Raw genomic sequence first — 25,967 nt, 5'->3', positions numbered from 1 at the left:
TACTTTTTATAGATATGATTTAGTTACTTTCGGAAGCAATTCTTCAGACGTTTGGTAGTATAAATTGGAATCAGAAGCGTGGTGTTACTGAAAGGAAAGAGAACTGAGTTTTGAGATAAGTGATATCCAGGATGCCTTTTTTGGGGCAAGGAAGGATGCAGGGGAGTGCCTCTGTGGGTCCAGAGGAGAATTAAGAGTGCTGTACTTCTTGTTCAAAATTTAGCTATTTATTTTACCTTAAAACCTAACCATTCTCACGTACTGTCTAAGCCCTCAGTGTAAACTATGTTCCCTTTCTGCCTAGTTTGCCCCTTTCCCTCCAACATTTATAGAAGAGTGATTCCAAGAGCAGAGTCTCCTTCACAGGAGTAGTTGGTGACCAGTGCTGGTCTCACACTCATTTTCAACACAGAATGACATTTTTCTGGCCGGGGCAGCGTGCGAGGGGTAACTCTCTACCAGGCACCAGGACTCTGCCACTTCAGGGGTGAGGAAAGCCTCGCCTCCCAACAAAGCAGAGAGTAGGGGAGTCACCAGAGAGTGGGGTAGAGACTTTGCTTCGCGGGGTGGTCTCCTTACCTGTCTACACAACAGAGCCACCAGGGAGCTTTAAAATGCACATTCTCAGGCCCGTCCAGGCATAGGCTCTGGGGTGTGGCTCAGGAATTCATGTCTTTTAACGGGCTCCCGAGGTGAGTGTCAGAGACCCAGCAGGGCCCCCCGCTCAGGTGTAAACCTGTGTGGAGAAGCCCCGCACGCATCCGGCGTTATAGCCCAGGGCTCGCCACGAGGCACAAATGCCCCCAAATCCTGCTGCTCTTGATGGTTCTTATATGTGACGCCCTAAAGTTATACAGAAAGGACTATACATTATTCACTGGGTAATTTTCACATTCTCAGAAAATGATCTTTCCAAGCACCTAAATTTTCCAGGGACATCCTGACTCTATTTTTGACAAAGCTCCTTCCCATGTTACAGGGATAGATTCCGCACTGAACAGGCAGCCTAGAACACCAACGTAGGAACTCTGTAGCTGTCTTACACGCCCAACAGTATCTCCATCCATGCTGTTTCCCCTCTTTAGGCCAACTGAAAAATGAAAACAAATCTATTCCTTCTGTGCACATTGCTGGACAGAGTTGAGGAAACAAGCTAATGGCTACAGGGATCTAATTCACCTTCTCAGGATTTTTTCTCTCTCTCTCCTGGCTTTCCTGGGGCCTCGTAAGCCTCATTCCTACCATCCCAAGACCTTCCTGGGTAAAATTTGCACTTGACGGCAGGCAAACTTCAGTTGCATTCTCACCCAAACGGGAGCTTTGAGTATGGCTGGAGAAAGAAGTGGGAAGAAGAGTTAAGCTCACAAAGAGAATTCATCTCCTCTAGCTGGTTTTTGTCCACTGCTGAGTTCTTACCTCCTCTTTCCACCAACACCTACTTACTTGGATCTTGACTTATTTTGGCAGTTCTCTGTGCGTGGACTGTGGTTGCCATGGAGATGTTAGCCAGCGTACTGCATGCTGTTTCATCTCCTCTCCATCTCTTCCTTTCTCTCCAGCATGTGCTCACTCCCTCCATCCTCTCTTACACGCCCAACCTCACCCCCTTATAATTGAGGACATCAAACACCGCATTTCTTCAGGCTGTTTTGCTGCTCTGCCCCCAGTCACACTGAATGTGTTTTAACTTCCTGTAATCAAAGCAACCTGGGAGTGACTGGAAGAGAGGGAAGGAAATGGACTCAAAGGCTAAATTGCTTTATGTTATGCTAGGATGCCCAAGGGTTTGAGGGAATTCAGGCAAGTGTTAATCAAATTAACTTTCCTCTGCTTTCACAGGAAGGTTCAGAGAGACTTATTAACAGTACGTTTCTGATTTCCACCTGGACTGCTTCTTCGTGTCCTGGTGTTATCTACAAAGGAGAGAGCCTGAACTATCTCAACTCCTGATTTCCCACCCATGAAATAATTCACTTTGTGCATTTTCTGCACTGACCCACAGGCATCTTGGCGGATATTGACATTCTGGGTTATCCAGAGTTGGGCCAAATGTAGAAAAGATCTTAGTGTGAATATCTGAATATTCACCCTCACTTTCTCTTCTTTTTTTTTTTTAACATCTTTATTGGAGTATAATTGCTTTACAACGGTGTGTTAGTTTCTGCTGTATAACAAAGTGAATCAGCTATACATATACATATGTTCCCATATCTCCTCCCTCTTGCGTCTCCCTCCCTCCCACCCTCCCTATCCCACCCCTGTAGGTGGTCACAAAGCACCGAGCTGATCTCCCTGTGCTATGCGGCTGCTTCCCACTAGCTTTCTATTTTACATTTGTTAGTGTATATATGTCCATGCCACTCTCTCACTTTGTCCCAGTTTACCCTTCCCCCTCCCCATGTCCTCAAGTCCATTCTCTACGTCTGCGTCTTTATTCCTGTCCTGCCCCAAGGTTCTTCAGAACCCCCCCGTTTTTTTTTCCTTAGATTCCATATATATGTGTTAGCGTATGGTATTTGTTTTTCTCTTTCTGACTTATTCACTCTGTATGACAGACTCTAGGTCCATCCACCTCACTACAGGTAACTCAATTTTGTTCCTTTTTATGGCTGAGTAATATTCCATTGTATATATGCGCCACATCTTCTTTATCCATTGCTCTGTCGATGGACACTTAGGTGGCTTCTCTTTCTCTTCTGCTCTTGCTGTGGTGTTGTGGGGAGCTGGGGAGAGGGAAGCGGGGAGGGAGGGGTTTTATGTGCGCCTAACCGCATGAACATTGCGGAAAAGTTATCTCCCTCCCCCACTGTGGACCTTTTAATTTTTTTAATTTAATTTTAAAACTGAGGGCTTCCCTGGTGGCACAGTGGTTGGGAGTCCGCCTGCCGATGCAGGGGACGCGGGTTCATGTCCCGGTCCGGGAGGATCCCACATGCCGCGGAGCGGCTGGGCCCGTGAGCCATGGCCGCTGAGCCTGCGCGTCCGGAGCCTGAGCTCTGCAGCGCGAGAGGCCACAGCAGTGAGAGGCCCGCGTATCGAAAAAAAAAAAAAAAAAAAAAACTGAAAAATACTAGAAAACAAATAACAAATAAATTCTTTTGCTTTTCTGGTTTCTGTTTCTTTAAAGACCTTCTCACTTCAATGTTACAAACAAAATGAGCTCTATGTTTCTCTGTTCCTAAACTACCAAAGTGAGCTTACATTGGTAGAGAACACCCCAGTATTATTTTTTACATATATTTCAGATTCCCCCAGTGCTTTTATTTTTCAAAGAAAAAATCACTGCCAGCAGCCCTGTTATCAAGAAATTTTATTTCTTTTTCTTTCTTATGGAATAAGATTTGAGTAAGTTAGGTGATTCTCATGGGCAGATATATGTTTTATGGACAATGTAACGGGAAGAACATCCAAAGGGGAGAAGTTTAAGAAGAGCTCATGCAGAAATGAAGTCAGCCCCACTTTTTGTCTCATTGGTTTTAGAATAAAAAAGTTGTAGCTGTATATTCTTTAGAAGTTATTCTTTTTTAAATCAGTTATTGGAGGAGTCACTTTCTATAGGGAATCAATACTCAATGCTGATACCAATGCACAGTGCCAGCTCTTTGTGTGTGTGTGTGTGTGTGTGTGTGTGTGTGTGTGTGTGTGTGTGTGAGAGAGAGAGAGAGAGAGAGAGAGAGAGAGAGAGAGAGAGAGAGAGGTTTGACATAGAAAGGTGGGTGTGAGGGGTGGGAAGTGAGAAAGCAGAGGAGAAGCCTTCAAGACTAGTCTTCTAGAAGTTCAAAAACAAATCAGTAAGTATTTATTGAATATGTACCACAAGGAAGGCACTAATTTGGATTCTGCAAAGGATAATAGAAGGACAAGATTTGATACTTACCTTTCAACAGTGTTTTGTCTATCATGGAAGACAAGATCCACACACATAAAACGTTCAGTAAGAAAAAGGAGCAAGACATCAGGTCAACAGTAAATCAAATGCTGAAAATGTGGACTGGAGGCTAGAAAGGGCAGGAGGAGAGAGGGGCCTGGCATGGTCAGGAAAGTATAGGGAGAGGGTAAAATGGGATCTGAGACCACAAGCGTGAGTGAGATTTGTGTTGTACGCAACTGAGAGAAGATAGACGGGGGGCAGGAAAATGCAGGTAACGCTCAGGGGACAGTGAAGAAGCCACTTGGCTTTAGCAAGAGTTCATATAGAGAACAGATAGATGGGGCCAGGATGGAGGGTACCTTGACCATGGGCAGAATTCTCCCGTAGGTAGTGGGGAGCCATTGGAGATTTCTGAGTTAGCCGTGACATAACCCTAAGAAGTCCTGTTGTAAGATGAAGTGAAGGTGGTATTTGGAAGGTGGGGGCGATGGATGGGGAGAAGACGAGCCAGGAGAGGGCTGCTGTACGTGCCTGGGTATCAAGTGATAAAGGTCTCGTCTAGGATGAAAGTCACGGGACTCGCAGGGAAGGGACAGATGCAAGAAGTATTTTGTAAAAATAGGACCGTTTGGGGGGCTCGTTGGTTGTGGGAAACTAGGAAAAGGAAGATGGCAGAGACTCCTGGGAGGTTTCAAGACCGAAGGAATGAGGCCAGCTAACGTGCACTGAGCGCCTGCTGTGTGTCAGGCACCATCCCAGATGCTCAGTGAATCTCAACTCAGTCAGAGAGGGAATTAGAAAATCAGCTTATTTGAGGAGAAAGATAAAGCAAATCCATCGCCAACACTAAGAGTTTGTAACAGGGGAAATACGGGCAGGCAGGGCCATCGAGGGGTGAAAGTGGGGCATGAAAAAGATGTTCGGATGCAGGCATAGAATTGGGACTCAGAGGAAGAGTTGGTGCCCTGAGAATGGCTGAAATGGACAGAGACCCTGTAGTGAAATTTCCTACAAAACCTCAAATAAGGGAGAAGAGAAATAAAAGCAGCCAGCAGAGAAGGGAAAGAAGGAACAATCACAGGTGAAGGAGAAGAGCCAAGACAGTGCAGCGTGATGAGACCTAGACTAGAAGCGTTTCCAAAGGAGGGGCGTGTCCTGCAGCTTAAACCCATGATGAGACGGAACGGAATTAGTACCAAGAGTGACCGTTGTATTTGATTGTCCAGATCATGAGTATGGTTCTGCCCCCCTCACGGAGGATCACTGAGAGTCGACTGTAGCTCCAAAGCAGTACTTTAAGATTGTATTTTTTTAAGTCCAGAGAGAACTTAGATATTCTGTGCCAAAGCAGGACAAAATTTTTTTCCCATCTTATCCGAGCCAAATAAATATTCTAGCTCTTGTTGTCTGCCCCTAACAAGAGCTCCAAGAATGCAGTCCTAGGCTTTCATAACTGACTTCCTCCCAGAGTGTGATCTGAGAATTAATTCCTCGATAAGTTCAGTCAAGCTACTGCTTTGTGGTTTGTCTCCTGTTTTCTTAGAAGGTGAATTAATTCCATTTCTGCAGGTTTTTTTTTTTTTTTTTTTGGATTAGTGCTTAGGAAATATGACAGATTGACAGCCCTTAGAGACCTGGAGTTCTCTTGTTATTCTATGAACGTATCGCCTGACCAGCAACGCGTCTCCAGTCTTTCCATGTCTGTCTCCCGCTTCCCTAAAGATTTCCCTTCTGACGCTGGCATGAGGGACAATTAAAAGCACCTGGTGGGCTGGCGCTTGGCGGTGTAACTAGTGATTAAGAGCCCAGGCTTTGCTGCCATTCAGAACTGGGTTTAGATTTTGGTTCTACCACGTTAGAAGTTTGGGACTCTTTTGTTTTCCTCTCTCCTGACCATTGCTTCTCTTGACAACATAATCCTTAGTGGGAGGAACATGGGTTTTAGAGCCACTCAGAATCACATGGGATCAACTCCCAGTGGCACCAACCTTGGGCTTTCATTATAACGTGATCTATCATTTTATAGCACTGCTGTGACAATATCAAATAGTGCAAAACACCCAGAACAGAGCTTAGTATGTGCTCAAAAAATGGTAGCATTTGCTACAGGGTTTTGTTTGCTTTTTTAACGGAGTGACCAGAGCAAGAACTATGGCTTCTAAGCAATTTTACTTATAGGCTAGAAAGCCATGAGGTTCATTTAGCTTGGGGAGACAAAATTCTGAAAAGAGGGGAAAAAAAAAATATCCCTCAGCTCATTTTGTACATATTGCTGAACTACAGCTGACGATTTAACGGATTTGCCTGGTTCCGAGAAAGCAGCTCATAAGAGCAGCCAGCCTTTTCTCCTTTACATTCATGTTGTAAAGATGAAAGCGTAACAGAGAGGGAGGAGCCAGAGGTGTGGCAGAAAGTTAAACCCTGAGCGGTGATCTCATTGCCGGAAGACAGGGGAGCCTGGCCTGGCCTTGGCCATGTGCGTTTGAACTGATAGCAGAACATTCAGGTAAAACGGTCCCCTCAGAAATATCACACTGAAGGTCAAGAAAGAGATGGGACCTCCGATGGAGATTTCGGAGGCCTTGGTGTGGAGGTGATGATTGATACTTGTCTACGAATGAGTCTCAGAGGGAGAGAGCACGGGTGAAAACGTGAGTCTTGGGGTGCCCCCAGATTAGGGATTTCCAAGCAAAAGTGGACGGAAAAGAAGAGAGAACTGGTCTGGGAGATATAGGGAGAACCAAGAAATTATCCTACTTTAATCAAAAAATAAACAGGAAAGGAGAGTTACTGAAAATGTGGGAGTATCAACTGTTAGAAGCTGTATAATGTCAAGGAGAATGATGAGGAAACAAAGACTACTGATTTGGTTTTGTTGACTTTGCTTTGATTACTGAGGACCTCCTAAGGACAGTTTCCATAGCGTGACAGAGGCAACAGCCAAGATTGTAAGAGTTAAGGAGTGAGGGCTGGTGAGGACATCGGGGCATCAAGTGTGAATTACTTTTGTTTTTTTTTTTAAGTTTGCAGTAAAAAGAGTTAGAAAATGGAATTACTTTGCAGAAGTTGGAAAATAAATCTCTGTGACCTCCCCTGGCTAACAAAGAGTTAATGGTATAAATGCACAGTAATTTCAGAAGCATTAAAGAGCATGTTTCCATGGAAACATCAACCTACAGAGGGAGAGAAAGAGCTAGGATCCCCTGAAAAGAAGGAACAGCAGAGTTCTAGCCCCCGCACAGTACAGCAGGGAGAGATGATTACATGTTTCTTTCAGCTTCCCTGTGAAGACTCAGTTGGGGTCCATGGTGCTGTCCTCTTGAGGACCAGGAAAGAGGGAAAGGGGGTTAGGTTTGAATAAACTCTTGCCCTCACCTTGCTTCAAATTCTGACTTAAGTGTCAAGCCACGTTAGAATATTGGAATAGATCCATGGGTGTCTTTAACCAAGTAACTAACTAAAATTAGTTAAAGAAATAAACAAGTTTGATCTTCCCCTGGACCCTCTACTCTAACCTGGTCTAGAAACCGTGCTATAAAGTACTGTGATTCAGAGCAGCACTTACAGAAACTCTAGAAACATAGGCTGTGTTTGCTTTGATAACCTTTGATCAGCACTTTTGCACTGTAGTTTCCATCTTGGCGTTTTCTTCTTGATAAGGTATATGATACATTTCGTCTCACTGTTTTCAGGTCCCGGATATCCCTTTTACTATTGACGGATATATTTACATTTCCTGCACCTTCAAACCCAACCAGACTTTAAGGAGTGGGTCCTCTCACTGAACTGAAGCCCCAGAAAGCTCTCCTGCAGACAGTGCTGCGGGAACCACATCAACAAACCCCTTGACGCTAACTAACTTTCCCGACAGTTCACTTCCTTCACGCCCGTATTATGTTCCACGGTGCCTCCGGGCCACATGTATGTTTCATTCCCCCAGTCTTTCCTTGGACCCTAGACTCAATAAATCATTCTACTTCCTATGTGAAAGGGCATTATCCTTGTGGCAGGTGGTTCATGACTGCATCTTCTGAAGGCGGAGGTGTGCGCTGGGATGAGTCAACAGCCCCCATCACCCTCTGTTTCGCATCCATAGCGTGAGGTCATTACGAGGCGCCCACCTCTCCGAACGACATCACCTACACCCAGGCATCCTGAGTCCTCTGTCTGTTGTAAACCATCTCCTGCCCCTGGAATATCTTCCTTCTTTTGATCCTCTTTTCCTCCCGTTCAATGTAATTGCTTCTAGAAATCTCCACCTGAAGGTCTTTCCCACCCGTTAGACTGGAAGACTGAATCATAGCCCCCTTTTTCCATGGACGACAGTTCCTCATAACCTTCACTCCCAGCCCCCGTAACTGAAGCCATCTCACTCATTCCTTGGTTTAACTCTTTTGCCACCGTTCTTCCGTAGAGCCGTTGGGGGCAGTTGTGAAATGAAGCATATCGTAGCTGTGGAGTGGGCAGGGGCTATATGCATGGAGATATTGCCCGTGTGTTCATTCTGCTGGCCACCTCAGGTAGAGGAGAGGGTAGAGATGGGCTCCTATGGAAGAACAAATTGAGGAACTGGAGAAAGGCCAAAAGGAAGAGAAAAGCCTCCTTATTCTTTTCTCTTGATGTCATGCCCAGGTCACTTTGGATTCTTGACCAAGGGCGTATATGACCAGGGTTTCTTTCAAAAAAGTCTGAACATTCACAAGAAGGAAAAGGCTTCTGGTTGTCAGGGTTGAATGTCCTAGAGATGTCTGTGCCAGTCACTGTTTGGCTGCTTTGGACATATAGCCCTTGAGCGGGGCTGCCAGCTCTTGAGCTAAAATGGATGTCAGAAAGGCAAGCCTTCACCTGCAAATTATTAGTAGGCCTAAAGAAGAAATAGCAATGTACTCAGCGATCAGCTAGCCTCTGACCTGTCTTGGCATTTTCTCTGGGAAGGTCCCAGCTGCTGAGTTTTGGTAACCCACACTGGGGTATATTCCCGTATACTGAGCACATAATCTAGGGAAGAGAAGAGGGGTTTTATTCCGTGCTTTTGAAAAAGGAAGTGATTTTAACTTACATGCAACATGAAAGCATGAACTTAAAATGGAAAAAAAAAAACATGCAGTGACGATAACATTATCCAGAAGAGTTACTTGATTCCCCCCCACTGGGCATGTCACCTTGCAAACTGCCTCTGGTAACCCTGGGTTTCGCGTCGCACCTTCGCCTGTGTCACCGTAGCAGAGGTGACGCAGGGCTGTAGGCACGAGCACCAGGAGGAATTCCTTTCCCTTGTTGAGTCCTGTGCACAGTTCCCGAAGTGCGGAACAGCTTTGGTGTCCAGCGCTCTTGATGTATTGGCGTCGCCAGTTCCCTAAGGAGCCCTCAAGCAGGAGCGTGCCCCCTCCAGAGGAGTCTTAAAGAGAATTAATTACATAGTGTTCCAATCAGGGTTCCAGGAGGTCAGAATGGAGGTCATTTTGAGGAGTCATTTATTCTAGACTAAAGTTATGGGGCTGTGAGCTCACCTTTTGCCTTCCTCAGGAAGTGAACTATACATGGAAGTAGTACGATTAAGTGATTCCCTACTGCAGAGTACCTTACAGGGGGAACCAACCACAGGAGAGAAAACAAATGTCCCGAAGCCTTAGCAGTTCGGATACTGTGGGAATGGGAGGAAATGTGCTTTTATGGAAAAGAAGAGACCCAGAAATTGGGAGACCCGGACTCCGAACTTACCCCGCCGAAGAGCAGCATCTTCCCAGGCCTTCCTTTAAACATGGAAGGTCAGACTGTGATCCAGGAGTCCACACTAACCCTAACGTTCTCTGATATCCAGGCAGTATTTTTTAAAAAGGCAACCGTCATAATAACAACGGCAGCTAAAACCTAAGGCTCGTTATGTATAGATGCAGTAGTATAGTTCTAAGTCCTTTATGTATCCTCACAGCAGTCCTATAAGTGCTATTATTATTCATATTTTTATAGTGAAGAAACCGAGGCAAAGGAAGGTTAAATAACTCATGAGGTCACACAAGTTCAGAACTGGCTGAGCAAGGAACTCATCTGACCTCAGTGTTCCTGCTTTTCCGTACCACGCTGCACTGCATATTGGTGGTACTGGTGTGTGTGTGTGTGTGTGTGTGTGTGTGTGTGTGTTTAATACGTACTACATTCCTTTAATCTCCACTTAACATATTCTGTTTCTCCCTTTTTTTTCCTTCCTCACTATTTTTCTTTGTTTATTTAAGTATAGTTGATTCACAGGTTGTGTTAGTTTCAGGTGTACTGTTTCTCCCTTTTATTTTCTTTCTACTAACTCTTCATCACTAAGCATTTTGAGGCATTGTCCAGGCCTTTTCATTCATTCGAGTGTAGGGTATCTTACTACTGAGGACAAGCTCCTGGGTTTGATCCCAGATGGAACGATCCAGAGGAGAATTGTCGCCTGGCCACGGCCTGCCACATTGACCCTGCTTGGCGAAAGGGTACAAAAATGAGGAATGAAAGAGTAGACAGGAGGCCATCGCAGCCGGTGGCAGAGCCCCTTGGAGCTCACTGACTTCACATCTTTCTGGAGGAAGATGAAATATTCTCTACCTTCTAATATCTGAGCAGAGATTGTCGGGTGACTCTCAACAATTCCCCTCTGTTTTCTTTCATTTCAGATAAATCTAATTCACGGCATTCAGTCATGAAACAGAATTCAGGTAATAGCTCTCAGAAATATTTCATCGTCGGGCCTAAGGGCCAGAGAAGACTCTCTCACTGTAGTGGTTGGTGAGTTGACATATCACCGTTTACCCCTCAGCCAGATTGCTAAGGGGCCAGTCCTCACCACCAGCAGGAGAGAGGAGGTATATTAAATTTATGCCAGGCAGTCTTCAAGATACTTTAATATCTCATTAATTTAACACTATGAATTTAGAATTTAAATAACCGAGATATGGACTAGCCCAAACTTGAAGCATTTATGATTTGTAAGGAATGGTTTGTAAAATAAATGAATGGCATAAACACCACTTCAGAGAAAATGTTTACTCCACTGGAAGACAAACTATTTTTAATTTGCCTCAAGTAATTACAAATTAATGTTGCAATCTACTTTTCATATTAGTTTTTCCTGATGTTCTCTACTAAGTTTCATTTTGCAAAATAAGACAAAAGGCCTACACTTGACAGCTTAGGAAACTGGTATTTCTAATTTTGTGCAACAACATGGTTTAGTATTTTTGTATATGAAAATATATGCCTGTGTGCCAAAGGAAACCTTTAAAGCTTCTTCAAATCCCTTTTCCTCAAAAAGGAAACCATTGTCGGCCAGAATAAAACAACGCGTGTGCCTTGAAAACATTGCCACGTAACCCAGGAGCTGGTGGGTTGAGGATCTGAACAGAAGTGGTCTGGCTGCAGTGTCCTTACTCTTAAATGCCACGCACACCGCCTGCCGCTTCTCCTGCTGCTGGTGCTGGAGTGTGTGCGGAGTATATACTGCATTCCTCTCTGCTTCAGTTAACTCATGCTTTCCTGTTTCTCCTTATTTTCTTCCTACCAGCATTTAGGGGCGTTGTCTAAGTCATTCATTTGAGTGCAGGATATCTCACTAATGAGATCTTTCTTCTGGGTTTGATCCCAGAAGAAGCTCTGGGTAAGTACAGGAGAGAATTGTTCCCAGGCCATGGCCTGCCATGGCGGCCACGTTGTGCCAGGTTGGTCATTTTGGATTCCTTTTAATTATTATGAATTTCTATTTAGTCTACCAAACCATCACAAGGAACATCTAATTTTTAAATATTTCGCTTTCTTCCCCCAATACTGGTCTCTAACTAAGTAGCTTTTAAATGTTTTTAAGTCCACTATTTCTAATCCCATAGGAAACTGTTCCTACTGTTTCAAGAGAAAACATGCATATGAAATAGTAATTGTTAAAAAGAGACCAGAGAAAGGCTTTTCGAAAGATCTGTGGTTTTTGTCATTTAGTTGATAGAGGTTGGCAATATAATAGCCACAGTATTAATCAGATGAAACGTAGAGATAGAAAGCATCTCGAAGCAGCCCTGTGCTTCCCGCATCAGGCAAGTGAGATGGTCTGAACGAGTCTATTTTATAGATGAGGGAGCTGCAGGCGTTAAATGGTAAGTGACACGCCAAAGACACAGTGACAGAGTTACAGATTTTCAGAGCTAGAAAATTGTACACAAAGGGGTCAAGAATTCGACTCTCCTCCCTGGAGCTGTGTTTCCTCCTTTATTATTTTGCTCTGAATAACAAATGGAAATTGGAGAATTTCCAGTTCTCCAATGGAATGGAAATTGGAACATGGAAATTGAGAATAGAGAATGGAAATTGAGAGCTATGAAAAGCTCCACCATTTTTGAGGCATGGTGTTGAGTGGAAAGATCTGGTCTGGGGGTGAGGACACCTGGATCCTCTCTCCAGCCCTGTCGTCTGATCTTGCTTGGTAAAGCCACAGAACCCTCTGGACTTCATCTGCTTATCTGAAAGTTGAAAGGATTGCCTGAGAGGAGAGACTTGTCTCTCTTATTCCCACATTAAAAGACATTCATAAAGAGAATCTAGTACCTTGTGAAAATGTGGAGGGCACAATTAGTACTGTGGTGCCAGGGCTCTTGGTTTGCTGGGAAAATTCCGGCAGAGCTCTTCCGGACACCTCCCACACTGGGCGTACTGCTAAATCATTGCAGCGGATGAGCTCTGAGTGGCATGGTCAAAGTCAAAGAGGCACAAGGGCTTTTAACCTCAGCTTGACCCCATTAAACCCGGTGGAGGATGACTGGCCACACACAGCAAATGTATTGGCTCTGAGCCCGTCAGGGCTCTGAGACTCTCCACAAGCCAGGGTCAGGCAGGAAATGAGATGGGTTTTATTTTCTGCAGTCTGTGTGAGGGATCTGCATAGACCAGGGCATGGCATGTGATGTGGGAATGCTAAGGGGCACATCTGGGGCTCAGCGACACCGATTTCCCTTTACGTGGTGATGTAAGGAGAAGAGCACTGAACTTGAAATCGGAAGACTTGAACTGCAGTCCTGAACAGGCAAGTCACCTGGGAAAGTCAGGTAGCGTGCTGGGACCCGTTTCCTCCTTTCTAAAATGAGAGTTCTCAGTGGATAGTTCCTAAGTTTTCTTCTAGTTCCGGCAATCTGAGATTTGTGTAACATTAGAACTTTATGAGACAAGCCATCAGGTTGCTGCATCCCAGGGACAAATCAAGCAATATTTTTATGTACCAAACCTTGATGGGCCTTCCAGCGGACTAAAGTTTTATGGACAGAGCTTCTGAATATGGCTGCCACTTGAAGCTAGGTTTTCTGATTACATACTTGAGGGTGACATTCTTAGAGAAAAACAGAATTGCTGTGGCACCTCTTAATCTTGTAGTTTAATCCTTTACTGAGGATTTATACGTGGAAGTTTTGAGGTTTTAATTTAATTAATATTCAAAATTGACAAAGTACAGCCAGATCCAAAGGGAGTTGGATATTTTCAGGTCTTATGGAAATTAAATTAATATGACCATTTGACCTAGTTTATCCTCCATATGTGAGATACAATTTCCATTCCTCCCATGTGCTCCATGGACAATTTGGTCTTATTAAACGTAATCATCACACTTTTACTCACTGAGGTCCAAAATGAGGCAAGTTCCTCACCTTTAGATACTCAAATCAGGCTAATATCTATTTTTTATTCTATATAACCTTATATTTGTATCATAGTTTATATCATTTTTCTACCCCCTATTTCATGTGATCATCACAACGTGATAAACTGGAGGTAAAAAATGGTGTTTCTATTTTAAAGAGGAAAAAGTCAGGTTTGGGGCCAAGGTCACATGTCTAAAAGTGACCACACTCCCGATTATTTTTTCACACTTTTCAGTACCAGTGAATGGATTGGTCTTTTCTGCTATTCAAAGGGCATCCTTGCTCAAGGCGAGTATATATTTGCAAGCTCCTCACTAATAGCTAAATGTTGGCACGTCCCAGGGAATTACTCAGAAAAGCACAATGTGAATGATTAATCTATACACTGCTGAAGGATATGAATGATTAAAGGATACTTTGGAGAAGAGTACTTTGTGTATCATCATAACATTTTATTACTATTTTTGATAAGTAAAATATATGAGAAATGTCAACATAGAATAAAATGAACATGTAGAACTGGAAGAGGGTGAACATCCCAGAGAGAGAGAAATATGTAAGGAAAATCAAAAGGCTCGGGAACAGGAACAATTAGAGAAATTTAATTACAGAGCAGTTACCCATGAATGTGGTTTATTTTCTCGGAGTTTGAATTTCTCAACTTATCCACTTAATTCAGTGCCGTCCCCTTTCAAAGGAGTCATCTTGAGAGGCTATATACTTATTCCATTCGTGCTGCTTATTACTTACATGATTTTGGGAACTTCTCTTTTATAATTGCCTTCGGAAATGGACACTTTCTTTGAAATATTCTTAATGGCATTTTAGATAAAGTCAGAATTATTCAGAGCCTTGTCTGGTGAAAAGGAGGGTGCTTAAACCAGTTAATTTATTTCCCTCCTTCTCTCCCTCTTTCTCTCTCTCCCTCCCTCCCTTCCTACTTCTTTCTCTCTTTCTTTCCATTTCCTTCCTTCCCTCCCTCCCTCCCTCCCTTCCTTCCTTCTCTGTCTCCCCCTCCTCTCTTGCATTCTTCCAAAAAAGAGGCAAGACTAATTTTTTTTACGTGTTTTGTACACCTTCTCTGCAGACTTCCAGAAATTACTCTAAGCCACACCATGTTGTTGTGGTAAGAACAGATTTTTCAAGTTGGTTATGTTGGGTGCTTAAATTCTGGTCTGTTAGTTTAAAATATTTTTTTCGTGCTTTTGTAATTAGACTCCCTAAAGTGAATCATGTGGGACTTTGGTTGGAGTGTCGAAGCTGTTGTTGACTACAGGAGACCCGAATATCACCTTCTCAGCCGTGGTGGGCTGGAGCGGGCAGCACTGAGCTGAGAGGAGGAGCAGCACAGGGGATGGCGAAGACGCCAGGGGGAGCCTCGAGCGGAATCGGGGACGCTACATACACTTTTACCGGCTGCAAGTGTCCAGAGAGTGTGGCCAAGGGGATAGAGGGAGGGAGCTGAAGCCGTAGCATAGCAGGACCACGTGAAGGAACCAGGGATATTAAAGCTGCTGTGGCATACGAGAATCAGGGTGGGGTGCTAGAGAGGACATGGGATTGAGAATGGCACTTAAAATGTTATTTCTGCTCCCAGTTAGCTGGAGAGCATTGGGCACATAATTTGACCTCTCTGTGCTTCAGTTCCCCGATCCGTCAAGTTAAAATTATAGAGCTAATTGAGCTTATGGTTTCTTCAAAGACTAAAATGTATTTTGTTAGGGATACATGATAAATATCTTCAAATACTTGAAGGGCTCCCATGTGGAAGAAGCATTAGACTAAGACTGTATAATATCTAAGGAGGAGACCAGGATCTAGGGGTGGTAGGGGAGCAGATTTCAGCTTTAGGTAAAAAGAACTGCCCAGCAGTGAGATGGCTGCCTTGAGGGTAAGGTGTACAGTGATAAGCTCCCCATCAGTGGAGGTATTCAAGGAGAGCTGAGAGGGCTGGTTTTATGATGTAGAAGGGAAGCATAAACTACAAGAAGTAAGTGGCTGATGGATTGTGAAGGTCTCTTCCAATTTTGAGATTCTAGGAATCTCTACTCTTCTGAGGTCCGTATTCTTGATTGCATTTGCCCCGGAATGACAGGTTGAAAAATCCCAGGCAGCTCTAGAAGTGAGAAGTGGTCCATGAGGATTCGATTCACAAGGCCTAGTCATCTCTAGAAGTGCCTGAAGGACATGGCATCCTAGCAACCTTGTTGCTTAACCTAATGTTACCTGGAAGAATCAAAGAAGAGGTTCACAGTTCCGTTGAATGAAAAGACTTAAAAGAGGAGCCTTTCAGCACGTTCTTCTTCTGTCCTTCAGATGTAGTAGGACACCATTGTTGGTCAAAGGTTTGAAGCCCTTTGGAATGCTCAGGACAATCAGGAGATTCCCATTTTGCTTCGTAGCAGAGACACATCTCACGGCAGCATCAGGTGCAAGGCTCCAGAGTAGCATGTCATGTGAACACAGAGCTAATCATTATTGATGCCTTGCGCCATGGTGGTAAAGGGACCTAAATTACCATCAGCACAGTTGCACTAATGCGGTTGGAATGGCCTGTGGGAATTCCCGGTGAGGGAACTTCATCAGGTCAGAGCAGCCAGCAGGGGGATGGGCTGAGCGGGGGGTACAGGTGTTGGAGAGGGAGACAGCTCCATTGGTCGGACTCTGATTATTAGAGTTTCTGCTAGTTTAAGTGCCTGAACCTAGAACACTCTGTGAAATGTTTCTCCCTCCTCCCCCATCACCACCTCCCGCCCCTGCTATTTTCTGTTCACCCTACAAAGTGCAATAGCCCTGGTTTCCAGATGCATCTCGTGGAACCACATCCCTGACTGCTGGACTTATCTTGCCACCCTTAGAAGTATGGGCTGGGCAGGCACATCGCAAGAGTTCAAAAGTGTAGGCATGTCTCTGGGAGGCGGAAAGACCCTGAACCCCAGCCTCTCTGAGCAGGAAGTTGTGTTGGCGCACGCCCACTGTGTCTCGTCTCTACCACCTCTGCCCTTTAATCCAGCTCCTTCTTTGAATGCTAATCGTTAACACTTCCTGAGAGTTTACTCTGCACCAGGCCCCGTGGTAAGCTATCTAATTTAAGCCTTACAAACCTAATAGAGTAGGTGCTTTATTACCCCATTTTTGGCAGATCGTGAAAAAACTGATGTTCAAAGGGCTAAATGAGTTGCTCAGTCATAGCTGCAGACTGAAGTCAAGCCCACTGCCCTTGTTTTAAATTTCTGTCTCTTCTTATTATTCCTATTATGCGAAAACTTGGATGACGGTACTGGATCGTCAGCTGGGAGCCTGAGGGGTACAAGCTTTACGTGGTATTTGTACATCTGTCTACGTGTCTGCCCCCAGCCCTCTCTCTCCGTCTTCTTAACCATCCTGTTCCAGCATCCCTTCTTCATACTTTCAGCCTTCTCTGTGTTTTATCTTTCCAGGTATCTGATCAATGTGACTTTTGAGGGGAGGAACCTGTCCTTCAGTGAAGACGGCTACCAGATGCACCCGAAGCTGGTGATCATTCTTCTGAACAAGGAGAGGAAGTGGGAAAGGGTAGGACGTGTCTTTGGCAAAATTCTTATCCTGAGCGGACGGGGCGGGCATCGGAGGGTCTGCAGCACACTGGAGGGAAACGGCGCCTTGGTTTTGCTCTCTGAGCTGGAGAGCAAGGGGTCAATTCTTAAAGAACACAGGGGCGGCCACTTCTCAAACTTGCATCTTCGTTTTCTTGCTCCTTTGGTCAATCAAGAGACGATTGCGGGCTTCCCTGGTGGTGCAGTGGTTGAGAGTCCGCCTGCCGATGCAGGGGACGCGGGTTCGTGCCCCGGTCCGGGAAGATCCCACATGCCGTGGAGCGGCTGGGCCCGTGAGCCATGGCCGCTGAGCCTGTGCTCCGCAACGGGAGGGGCCACAACAGTGAGAGGCCCGCGTACTGCCAAAAAAAAAAAAAGAGACGATTGGCCCTATACATTTCGGTTGTACTGGCAGTGGTGCTGCCTGCAGCGTGCCTTTGTTTTCACGGGAGAGCGCGCGTGCACAATATAACACAGTTGGGTGGAGAAAGCGAATCGTGGTGCAGTTCAGAAGTCGTGCCCTACACGGTGTACCGGGGAGGCCTGTGAAACCCACTTTATGAGCACACAAGTCTGGATTTCCTGCGACTGGAGGTTTGCCAGGCAAGGCTCTTCTCAGGATCTCTCCCACCACCAGCTGATCGCAGCGTCTGAACTCCTACCATTAGGCGTTAATTTACGTGGGCACCAGGCTGCCTGGGTTCAATCCCCAGCTCCTCTACTCACTGAATGGTCGGTTTAGGGCCTTGGGAAAATCTCTCAACTTCTCTGTGCCTCCACTTCCTCATCTGAAAAATGGGGATAATAATAATAGTACCAATAACACGGGGTTGTTATAAGGATTAACTATATTAATATATGTAAACGACTTAGAAGGGTGCCTGGCACGTAGTAAGCACTTGCCAGGTATTGGCTTTTATTATTATACCTGATTGCTAGTTAAATGCAAACGTTCCTGAGAGTAATTTCATCACTGGTGTTCCCGAGAGTGTTCGGCAGGGCACTTGTGCCTTTAGACGCTTTGCTGAGAGATGGTTTCGCAGATAAATAAGACTGAGAGGTGCTGTCTACTCTGTCTCACTCTGGGAGATTCTCAGAACATATTAGCACCTGAAAGTTCAGAGGTGTCTTTTACTGAGGGGTAGTTGACATACATCGCTAGAGTAGTTTCAAGGGTACAGTATAATGGTTCAACATTTGTATATATTGTGAAATGATCACCACAGAGAGTCTAGTTAACGTCCGTCACCACACATAGTTCCAAAATTTTGTTTTCTTGTGATGAGAACTTTTAAAATCGACTCTCTTAGCAGCTTTCAATATGCAACACAGTGTTATTAACCAGTCAGCATGCTCTACATTACACTCCCATGACTTATTTATTTTACACCTGGAAGTTTGTACCCTTTCATGAACCACCAGTCTGTTCTCTGTGTCTGTGAACTAGGTTTTTTTCCTTTTCTTTTTTTTTTTTTAGAGTCCACTTATAAGTGAGGTCATGCGGTGTTTGTCTTTCTCTGTCACACTGACTTCACTTAGAATAACACCCTCAAGGTCCATCCATGTTGTTGCCGATAGAGGTGTCTTACAGCAGAGAAGCACCTTTAATTTTATTTAATCTGGCACTTCCCCAAATGATTTATCACAAGATCCCTTTACTCATGAAATCACGTTCTGTGAATCACATTGGGAACCATCGATTTACAGCCTCTGCAGGCTCTGTGGGCCAGTTGGCTGAGAACAGACTTCAGGCTGTCAGCATGGCTCTGACTAGGATGCGAACCAGGTGATATAGCTCCAAAGAGAGTAGCCAGGAAAAGAAGCCAGAGGTAAACTTCGTGAAATTCACCGTCTCGTCACAGAGAGCCGTGGACAGGTGGTCACGGGAATGCTCACCTGTGAAGCCAGGCACGTGCGTCTCAGGTGGTGGCACCCGGGGCCTCATCTGTCCAAGCGAAGACCCCGATCTGTCACGCGTCCCTCCTATCAGGGCTTGGCTGTGAGGCTGACATTATGCCCGGGGCTCCTGCTTGACGCTGCCGGCCCTCCCCTGAGTTGTCATTTGTTCCAAAATGGCGATTCCCTGGCCTCCCACTCCTCCCCCAAGTCCAGCTGCTTTTCACTGCTGCTGTGGAGACATAATCATTCAAGGAGTGTCTGGGCCGGCATGTACAGAAGGCCCTTCTGTACATCTCCAGAACAGGAGTTATTAAAAACGGAGGCTTCCTACGTGGATCAGAGGACATCCAGCTAGGGTGGCTTTTATTCAGTAGACTCACGCACGATTACTGTCCCAAGTAAGGGGCCCTCGCACAACTGTCCCATCTTAAAGAGACACCACTTCTCATCATTTGTGCTGCCTTCTCTTCCTTAGGCTGGAATCTGAGGCCTGGGACCCCCAGCCCTTTCCAAAACGAGACCCTCCTTCCTGGGGGTTGGATCCCTCCCCTCCTTAACAGATCTACCTCTACTCTAACTCTTGCATTTATTCCTTATTTCTATATGATATAGGAGCCATGTGGATAATTTTTTTTAAACGGGCCTCCTTCTCCCTGACGCCCACGTTGAACCATTCAGATCAGCCCTGGACATGGCTTCTAGAAAGAGCTTCCCAAGCCACAATTCTAGTTATGTTCTTTCTCTGCCCAAAACCTGCTCAGAGCTTCTGCAGTTTGTGGATTGGGCCCCAACTCTATCTATTCTTGCGTTCAAGGCTCTGGTCTCTTTTCCAACACCCATCTTCCCTTCCTCACCGTTTCCCATCTCACCATCAAGCTACACTGGACTCCTCTCTTTTCTGAGAATGTGCCCCTGTATGTCTTGCTCTCCGTACAGAGTGTCGTGATGTTTTCTTTTCCTGGAATGAGTGGTCCAATTATACAAATCATAATCATCCTTTGAAGCCCAATTAACATGTTGCAGTCTCCTTCCCTGATCTTTGACCAAGATGTAATTTTTTTGCTCCCTTATCCCCTGTAGCCTTGGTCCGTACCTCTGCTGTAGTACTCGTCACATCGGCCTGTGTTAGAGTTGCATGTGTGATGCTTCCGGAGGACAGAGGCTGTGTCTTTATACTGTCGTGTCCTCATGGCAACCTGGAGGAGCATGTTGCATAGCTCAATAACTACGTGTAGAATGAATGAGAACCATTACATAATACAAGAGTCTAAAATCCATCATTAAGAATCCAAGTTTATGCTATTGCCCTTGATACAAGAGCTCATTTTGGGGGGCAAGGGGAGATAAAATCTTTTTGTAGATTGAGTTTTCATAGATCGCACTTTAAGTGTGCTAAGGGAGCTTGTTATTTAAAGAAATTCTGTGGGTAATCTTTTGATAAAGTCTTTTGGGGGGATTGGGATCCTAGAATAGAACATTTTCATACTGACTTGGTTACGTCAGGGAGCATTGCTGGAGAGAGATCTTCAGTATCCCTTAGGTTCACGAGCCACACAGCTCCCAAACTTGGAAGCCCTTGCGGGGAGGGTGGGGATGCCAGGCACAGGTCTAGGGCGTGTCTGGGAGGTGGTAAAATCGAACCGTGGGAAGTTGTACCTTTTCTTCCACTGTCACCCTGGCCCCCAGAACCCTTCTGCATTCTTAGGACTCCTGATAGCATTCCAGAAGGTCCCCGGTGGTCCAGGGAAGATGTAGACTTCAGAGAGGCCGGCCTCAGGGAGAGGGTTCTACAGTGAAGAGATGGTCACTGGAGAGATCAGGAGAGAATGAGTCTCAATTTGTGGAAGAGGCGTGGGCTAAGAGATGGGGCCTTTAGCTCCTAGTGATGCCCCTAACTGGCTGTGTGACCTGCTCTTTTCACTCTTCTGGATTTTTCTGTCCTCGTGTCTAGAATCATGGCGTGAGATGGGTCCTTTCCAGCTCTAACTTCTGAGATTACATATTCACGCTGTAAATAAATAGGAGCATGGCGTGGAAGTTGGTGAGAGCTGGAGCATACAAAAGGAGCCCGACTTTGTTTTTAAGGACGGTAGCTCCCAGGACGTATTTGTCATTCTTGTCATTGAGGTAAATAGCATCTCTTCAGAAGGCCTTCCCTGATGACCCAAGCTGAAGGAGCCACCCAGTCAGGTTTATTTTCATTTTCTTCCAGATACTTATTATCTGACGTTTTGTTTGTCTTGTCTATTATCACCTGTTTTCCCACACCGGGTCGGGTGCTGCGTGGGCACCAGGGCCTAGTTCACCTCAATAATCCTAACACTTACGAAGAGTGCTCGGCTCCGAGGGGCCTCTCAAAAGATGGTTGTTCAGGAAATGAAGGATCTGTGCGCTCAGGAGGCTTCGAGCAGTGACTGGTAGCGACCGTTCGCCTCTACCCGAGGCTCTCCCGTGTAGACTGAGTGGTTTACGGAAAAGCACGTGAGAGCAGGTACATCTCCCTACGGACTGAGAGCAGCAAGGGCCTCGGGGCCCCTCGGGAGGGCTCACCTCCAGGCGGGCGCGCCCAGACAGCGTTCAGCAGGAAGCCTCGGGAGGAGGAGGATTTATTGAGCCGTCGGTGTGAAGCGTGTGATAGGATTTCACAATATTCCTTCAGGTTTTTACAAAGTAGTCTCAAAGCTACTGTCTTATCAGTTTGGTTCCTTCCAAGAGACTTCAAGTGAAGGCAGGGTAGTCTGGGGCCGAGCATGGTTTTAGAAACCGGAGAGAGCCCAGTTCAGTTTTCCACATTGCCTTTATCAGCTGTGTATACAGAGCGACGACTGACATTACCGGGGTCTGTTTCCCCTTTTGTAAAATGGGGCTTTACAGAAGGCTGTCACACAGATTAAAGGGGATTTTTTTTTTTTTTTTTTTTGCGCTACGCGGGCCTCTCACTGCTGTGGCCTCTCCCGTTGCGGAGCACAGGCTCCGGATGCGCAGGCTCAGCGGCCATGGCTCACGGGCCCAGCCGCTCCGCGGCACGTGGGATCCTCCCGGACCGGGCATGAACCCGCATCCCCTGCATCAGCAGGCGGACTCTCAACCACTGCGCCACCAGGGAAGCCCCCTAAAGGGGATTTTATAGTAACCAACTCTAAAGGAGATACTCCAGTGAAACCAGTCCATAGGGCCTGGAACGTAGCCAGTATTCAACAAATAGCGATTGGTAGTCTGCACCCTGCTCGAGGAATGTTTTAAGGTAATATTGGCACATGGTAAAAAGTCAAATGATACAAAAGAATATCCAGTAAAAAGAATATCCTCTGATCACCTATGATCCTTGGTTCCCCAGGTCCCTCCTCAGGGCAATCATAGTTCTCAATGTCTTATGCATTTGCTCTGAAAATACTCCCAAGCATATACAAATTTTCTACATTGACTCAACTTCTCTTTTTAAACGAATAGTACATGCTTTTGTGAACCTTTAGTGGGATCGTATATTAGTAGCCTCTCAGGAGGTGCAGAGGCTGGGGGCTAGAATAGCAAAGAGACCTCTGGATCAGAATTATATTCACAGAAAGCCAAGCACGTATCTCTGGTGTGTAGAAATGTGAAGACCATTTACAGAGGAACACACAGGCGCAGACCTAGAGAACATGGACTTGTGGACAGACACGGGGTGGAAGGGGAGGGCGAGACGAAGGGAGAGAGTAGCGCTGACATACGTACACCACCATGTGTGAAATAGCTAGCTAGTGGGCACCTGCTGTGTAGTGCAGGGAGTTCAGCTCGGTGCTCTGTGGTGACCTAGAGGGGTGGGACGGGGGCGGGGGCATTGGGAGGGGGGCTCAAGAGGGAGGGGACATATGTATACATAGGGCTGATTCACTCTGTTGTACAGCAGAAACTAACACACCACTGTAAAGCAATTAGACTCCAATAAAAAATGTACAAAAAAAAAAAATAAAGAGGAATACACACACACAGCATGGTGAGTTGGAAAGGGTAGGGGATGGTGCAAAATCTTTGTTTGCAGAGTGGCTTCATTTGTAAGTCTCTCTAAGAGGGGGACAGATGCATCAACTTGCATTAGGAATAGTCTGGCACAGAGGAGCACTTCCAGCAAGCATTCAGGCTTCTGTCTGTATCAGAGCCTCTCAGGATTTGCTTCATTGCTGCTGCACCCTGCTTCCATTTCACCGTTCCTAAGACGGGGATAGTAAAAATGAAGTGCAGTGGGGTGTGTTCTGAGTCATGACTTCAAGAAATGCTGATGCGTTTTTCAGGTTGTAAGAGGTAAACAGACCTTAAAGGGACTGCCTGGGTCAGAATCGCAGGACAATACACATGGTTTGCCTCTCCACTCGCTCGTCTTTCTCCCAGACCCGCCCGGGGTGTATTTTAGGAGCGCACTCTGTCTTCCCTGCCTCCACCTACCAGAAAATAACCCCTCCTTGTGTAGATTAAAACATTCTTCGTTTGTCTGGGTCATTCTTTGGGCTCCTCAAGCCCCAGTTATCACCTTAGGCTGGCAATCCTGAGAGATTACAGCCATATCCACCACTGGAAGAAGGGTTAAAGGTGAAAGTGGTCGGTAGGAAGTGCTGAGTCCATAGTCATATTTATGAATTAACGTATGGATCAGTGAGAGAGAGGAAGGGTAACCAAACTGGTAGAGAGAAGACTCCCAAGAGCTGCCTCAGCAGCAACAACACTATAAAACAGAAGGTCCCACCGGCATCGGGAGCCTGGGATGAACGAAACAGGTTGAGGGGTGCTTCCGGCAGCCCCGTGTCCAGGAGACACAGCGCTGACTCCAGGCTGTGGCTGCTCTGTGATGCCGCTACCGAAGACTAGAGTGATCCTGTTCCAGAACGATCAAGTGGGTGATGATGTGACGGAGGCTGATCGCCACTGCGGCAGATTCTGCTTGAAAGCCATTGACTCCTGACATAAAACAGCCCGTCCATCCCTACAGAGAGCGGGCGCACACACACACACACACACTCTCTCTCTGTCTCTCTCTCTCTGTCTCTCTCTCTCTCTGTCTCTCATCACGGACAAACTGACGGTCTGCTCACGAGCCCAGGAACCACATCTGGCTGGTTTTCCGCTAGATGTCTGCGCCCAGCACAGTGCGAGACGGTACTAAGCGGGCCAGGAAATACTTGGTGTTGCATGAACACACCTGCCCCAGCTGAATTCCACCTCCCACCCCGGGGGAAGAGGCCACGGGCTATCCACGTGCCCTCTCCAGGCTTTCAGAGGGCGTCTGGGGAGTGAAACAGAAGCTCCTCCCATGTTGCCGTGTTGCCTCTGCATCTCCTGATACAACCGCTTGGCAACATGCTCTTTTTGCTGACTTTGAACTGCATACGAATATGCATCATTGGATTAAGGGGTTAAGAAACAGGATCCATGGCGAAAAGCTGTGGGAATGGGGGTCACGGAGGGGAAGAAGAAGAGGCAACAAGGTGATGACTTACTCTCTTTAAATATATGAAGAGTTATTGGACCAGGTGTTGAGACCAGCTATTCACTTTCTCCACCGAGACAGAACCAGAGTAAGTGGGCTTAAGACCAAGCCGAGAGGATTTATATTAGCTATAAGGAGACTTTCTTCCTAGAGGGAAGTGTTGAGTACCAGAAGTGTTAACGCCACCAGGGGCTGGCTTTGGAAGAAGGAAAAATTGGGTATATCTTCACGGCTCTGTAACGTGCAGTCCTGCCCAAAGAGCCGCGCGAGAACTGTAGGCTTTGAGAGTTTTTCTTCCCTCCCCCCCTCCCCCCTCCTTCCTGCGCATAACGATTGAGCGCCTACTATGAGCCTAGAGTTGCTTCCACCAAATTAGTAGTATTGTTCGCCTAGTTGCTGGGGACAGAAGTATTGCAAGGAGAAGGGCGCTTATTGTGACGCTGAAAATTTCTGCAACCTAAGGTGATTTTAAACCTGACTGTTTGATATGGTCTAATAGTTGGGTGGCTCTTTCATCTTGCTTGGTTAGTAAAGACCCTGCATGTATATGACAGTGGTTTATAGACAAGGCCTCTGGCTTACATGCTTTCGGTTTTGGGTTGTCTTTCCCAGTTGTGATTACCACAGACTTTTGCATCCAAGGGTTCCCTCCTTTGGTTCGCTCAGCTCCGAGAGCCGCGGCCCATGCCCTTTGCCTACACCTTTGGCCAGGGTCCCGGAAAGAGGCCACTGGGGGCCACAGCCCATGGTGGGGAGATGTGCCCTTAACCCCCAAGCTCTCCACACCCACTCTTGGTAGACTCGGTCCACAATGTCAAGCTGCTACCCCCGTGTACATTTATAAAATAATTCGAAGAGCAGAGCAGGTTGTATTGGGGGAACGGACTTAGAAATGTCATTTCAGAAAGGCTGGTTGTCTTCATGTGCTGTCCTCAGCCACTGCATGAAATGGATAAAAGAACAAGATAACCTTGGTTGACTTTGCTTTTGAAACCTATACCTGCTGATGGGGGGGAAAAGCAGGATGGAGCTTGGAGACAGAAGTGCTGGCTTAATCTTGACTTAAGGAAACACTGTGTAGAGGAAAGGATCCCTAAAGCCAAAGGATAGCTTTCTTCCACCTTGTTTAAATTTTATTGAGATTGTCATCTCATTACAGTTGTCTTTGGTTGGCTCCTGAGTCCTCTGAACTACCTTTCTAATTCTACGTTATAATGTTTTTCCAGTAGTGGTATTGAAGATGAAATAGTGGTGTAGAGGTTACAAGACGCGTATGTTAATATACAGGTTAAAAACAACATTTATGATTTTCTTCTTATAAAGGTAATTGGTGCTTATCAAAGATATTTGGGGGGACAAAATAAAATTTACCCATTTACATACCTACAAAGAATTAGTGTTTACATTTCTTCTGTTTCTTACGGATGCTTTTTTCTGTGCCTGTGTGTATATGTGTATGTTTTAACACAATACAGTGTGATACAGTAGAACTGGAAACGCAATGTATGAAC

The 25,967-nt window shown here is 45.8% G+C and overlaps 1 protein-coding gene across 2 annotated transcripts in view; it reads left to right on the top strand.

Annotated features, from left to right (window-relative positions):
• Nucleotides 1-25,967, top strand: part of GRIN2B (glutamate ionotropic receptor NMDA type subunit 2B) — a 422,513-nt gene that overhangs the window by 300,023 nt on the left and 96,523 nt on the right. For both annotated transcript variants that reach the window (XM_067008755.1, XM_059081259.2), the window contains one exon: nucleotides 16,962-17,076. In XM_067008755.1, coding sequence (XP_066864856.1) covers nucleotides 16,962-17,076 — 115 coding nt within the window. The remainder of the gene's footprint in view (nucleotides 1-16,961; nucleotides 17,077-25,967) is intronic.

Source organism: Kogia breviceps, chromosome 12 (genome assembly GCF_026419965.1).
Source record: "Kogia breviceps isolate mKogBre1 chromosome 12, mKogBre1 haplotype 1, whole genome shotgun sequence".
In the NCBI taxonomy this organism is placed as follows: domain Eukaryota; kingdom Metazoa; phylum Chordata; class Mammalia; order Artiodactyla; family Physeteridae; genus Kogia; species Kogia breviceps.
The sequence above is the reverse complement of the archived record's forward strand: the minus strand, read 5'-3'. Positions and strand labels throughout refer to the sequence as shown.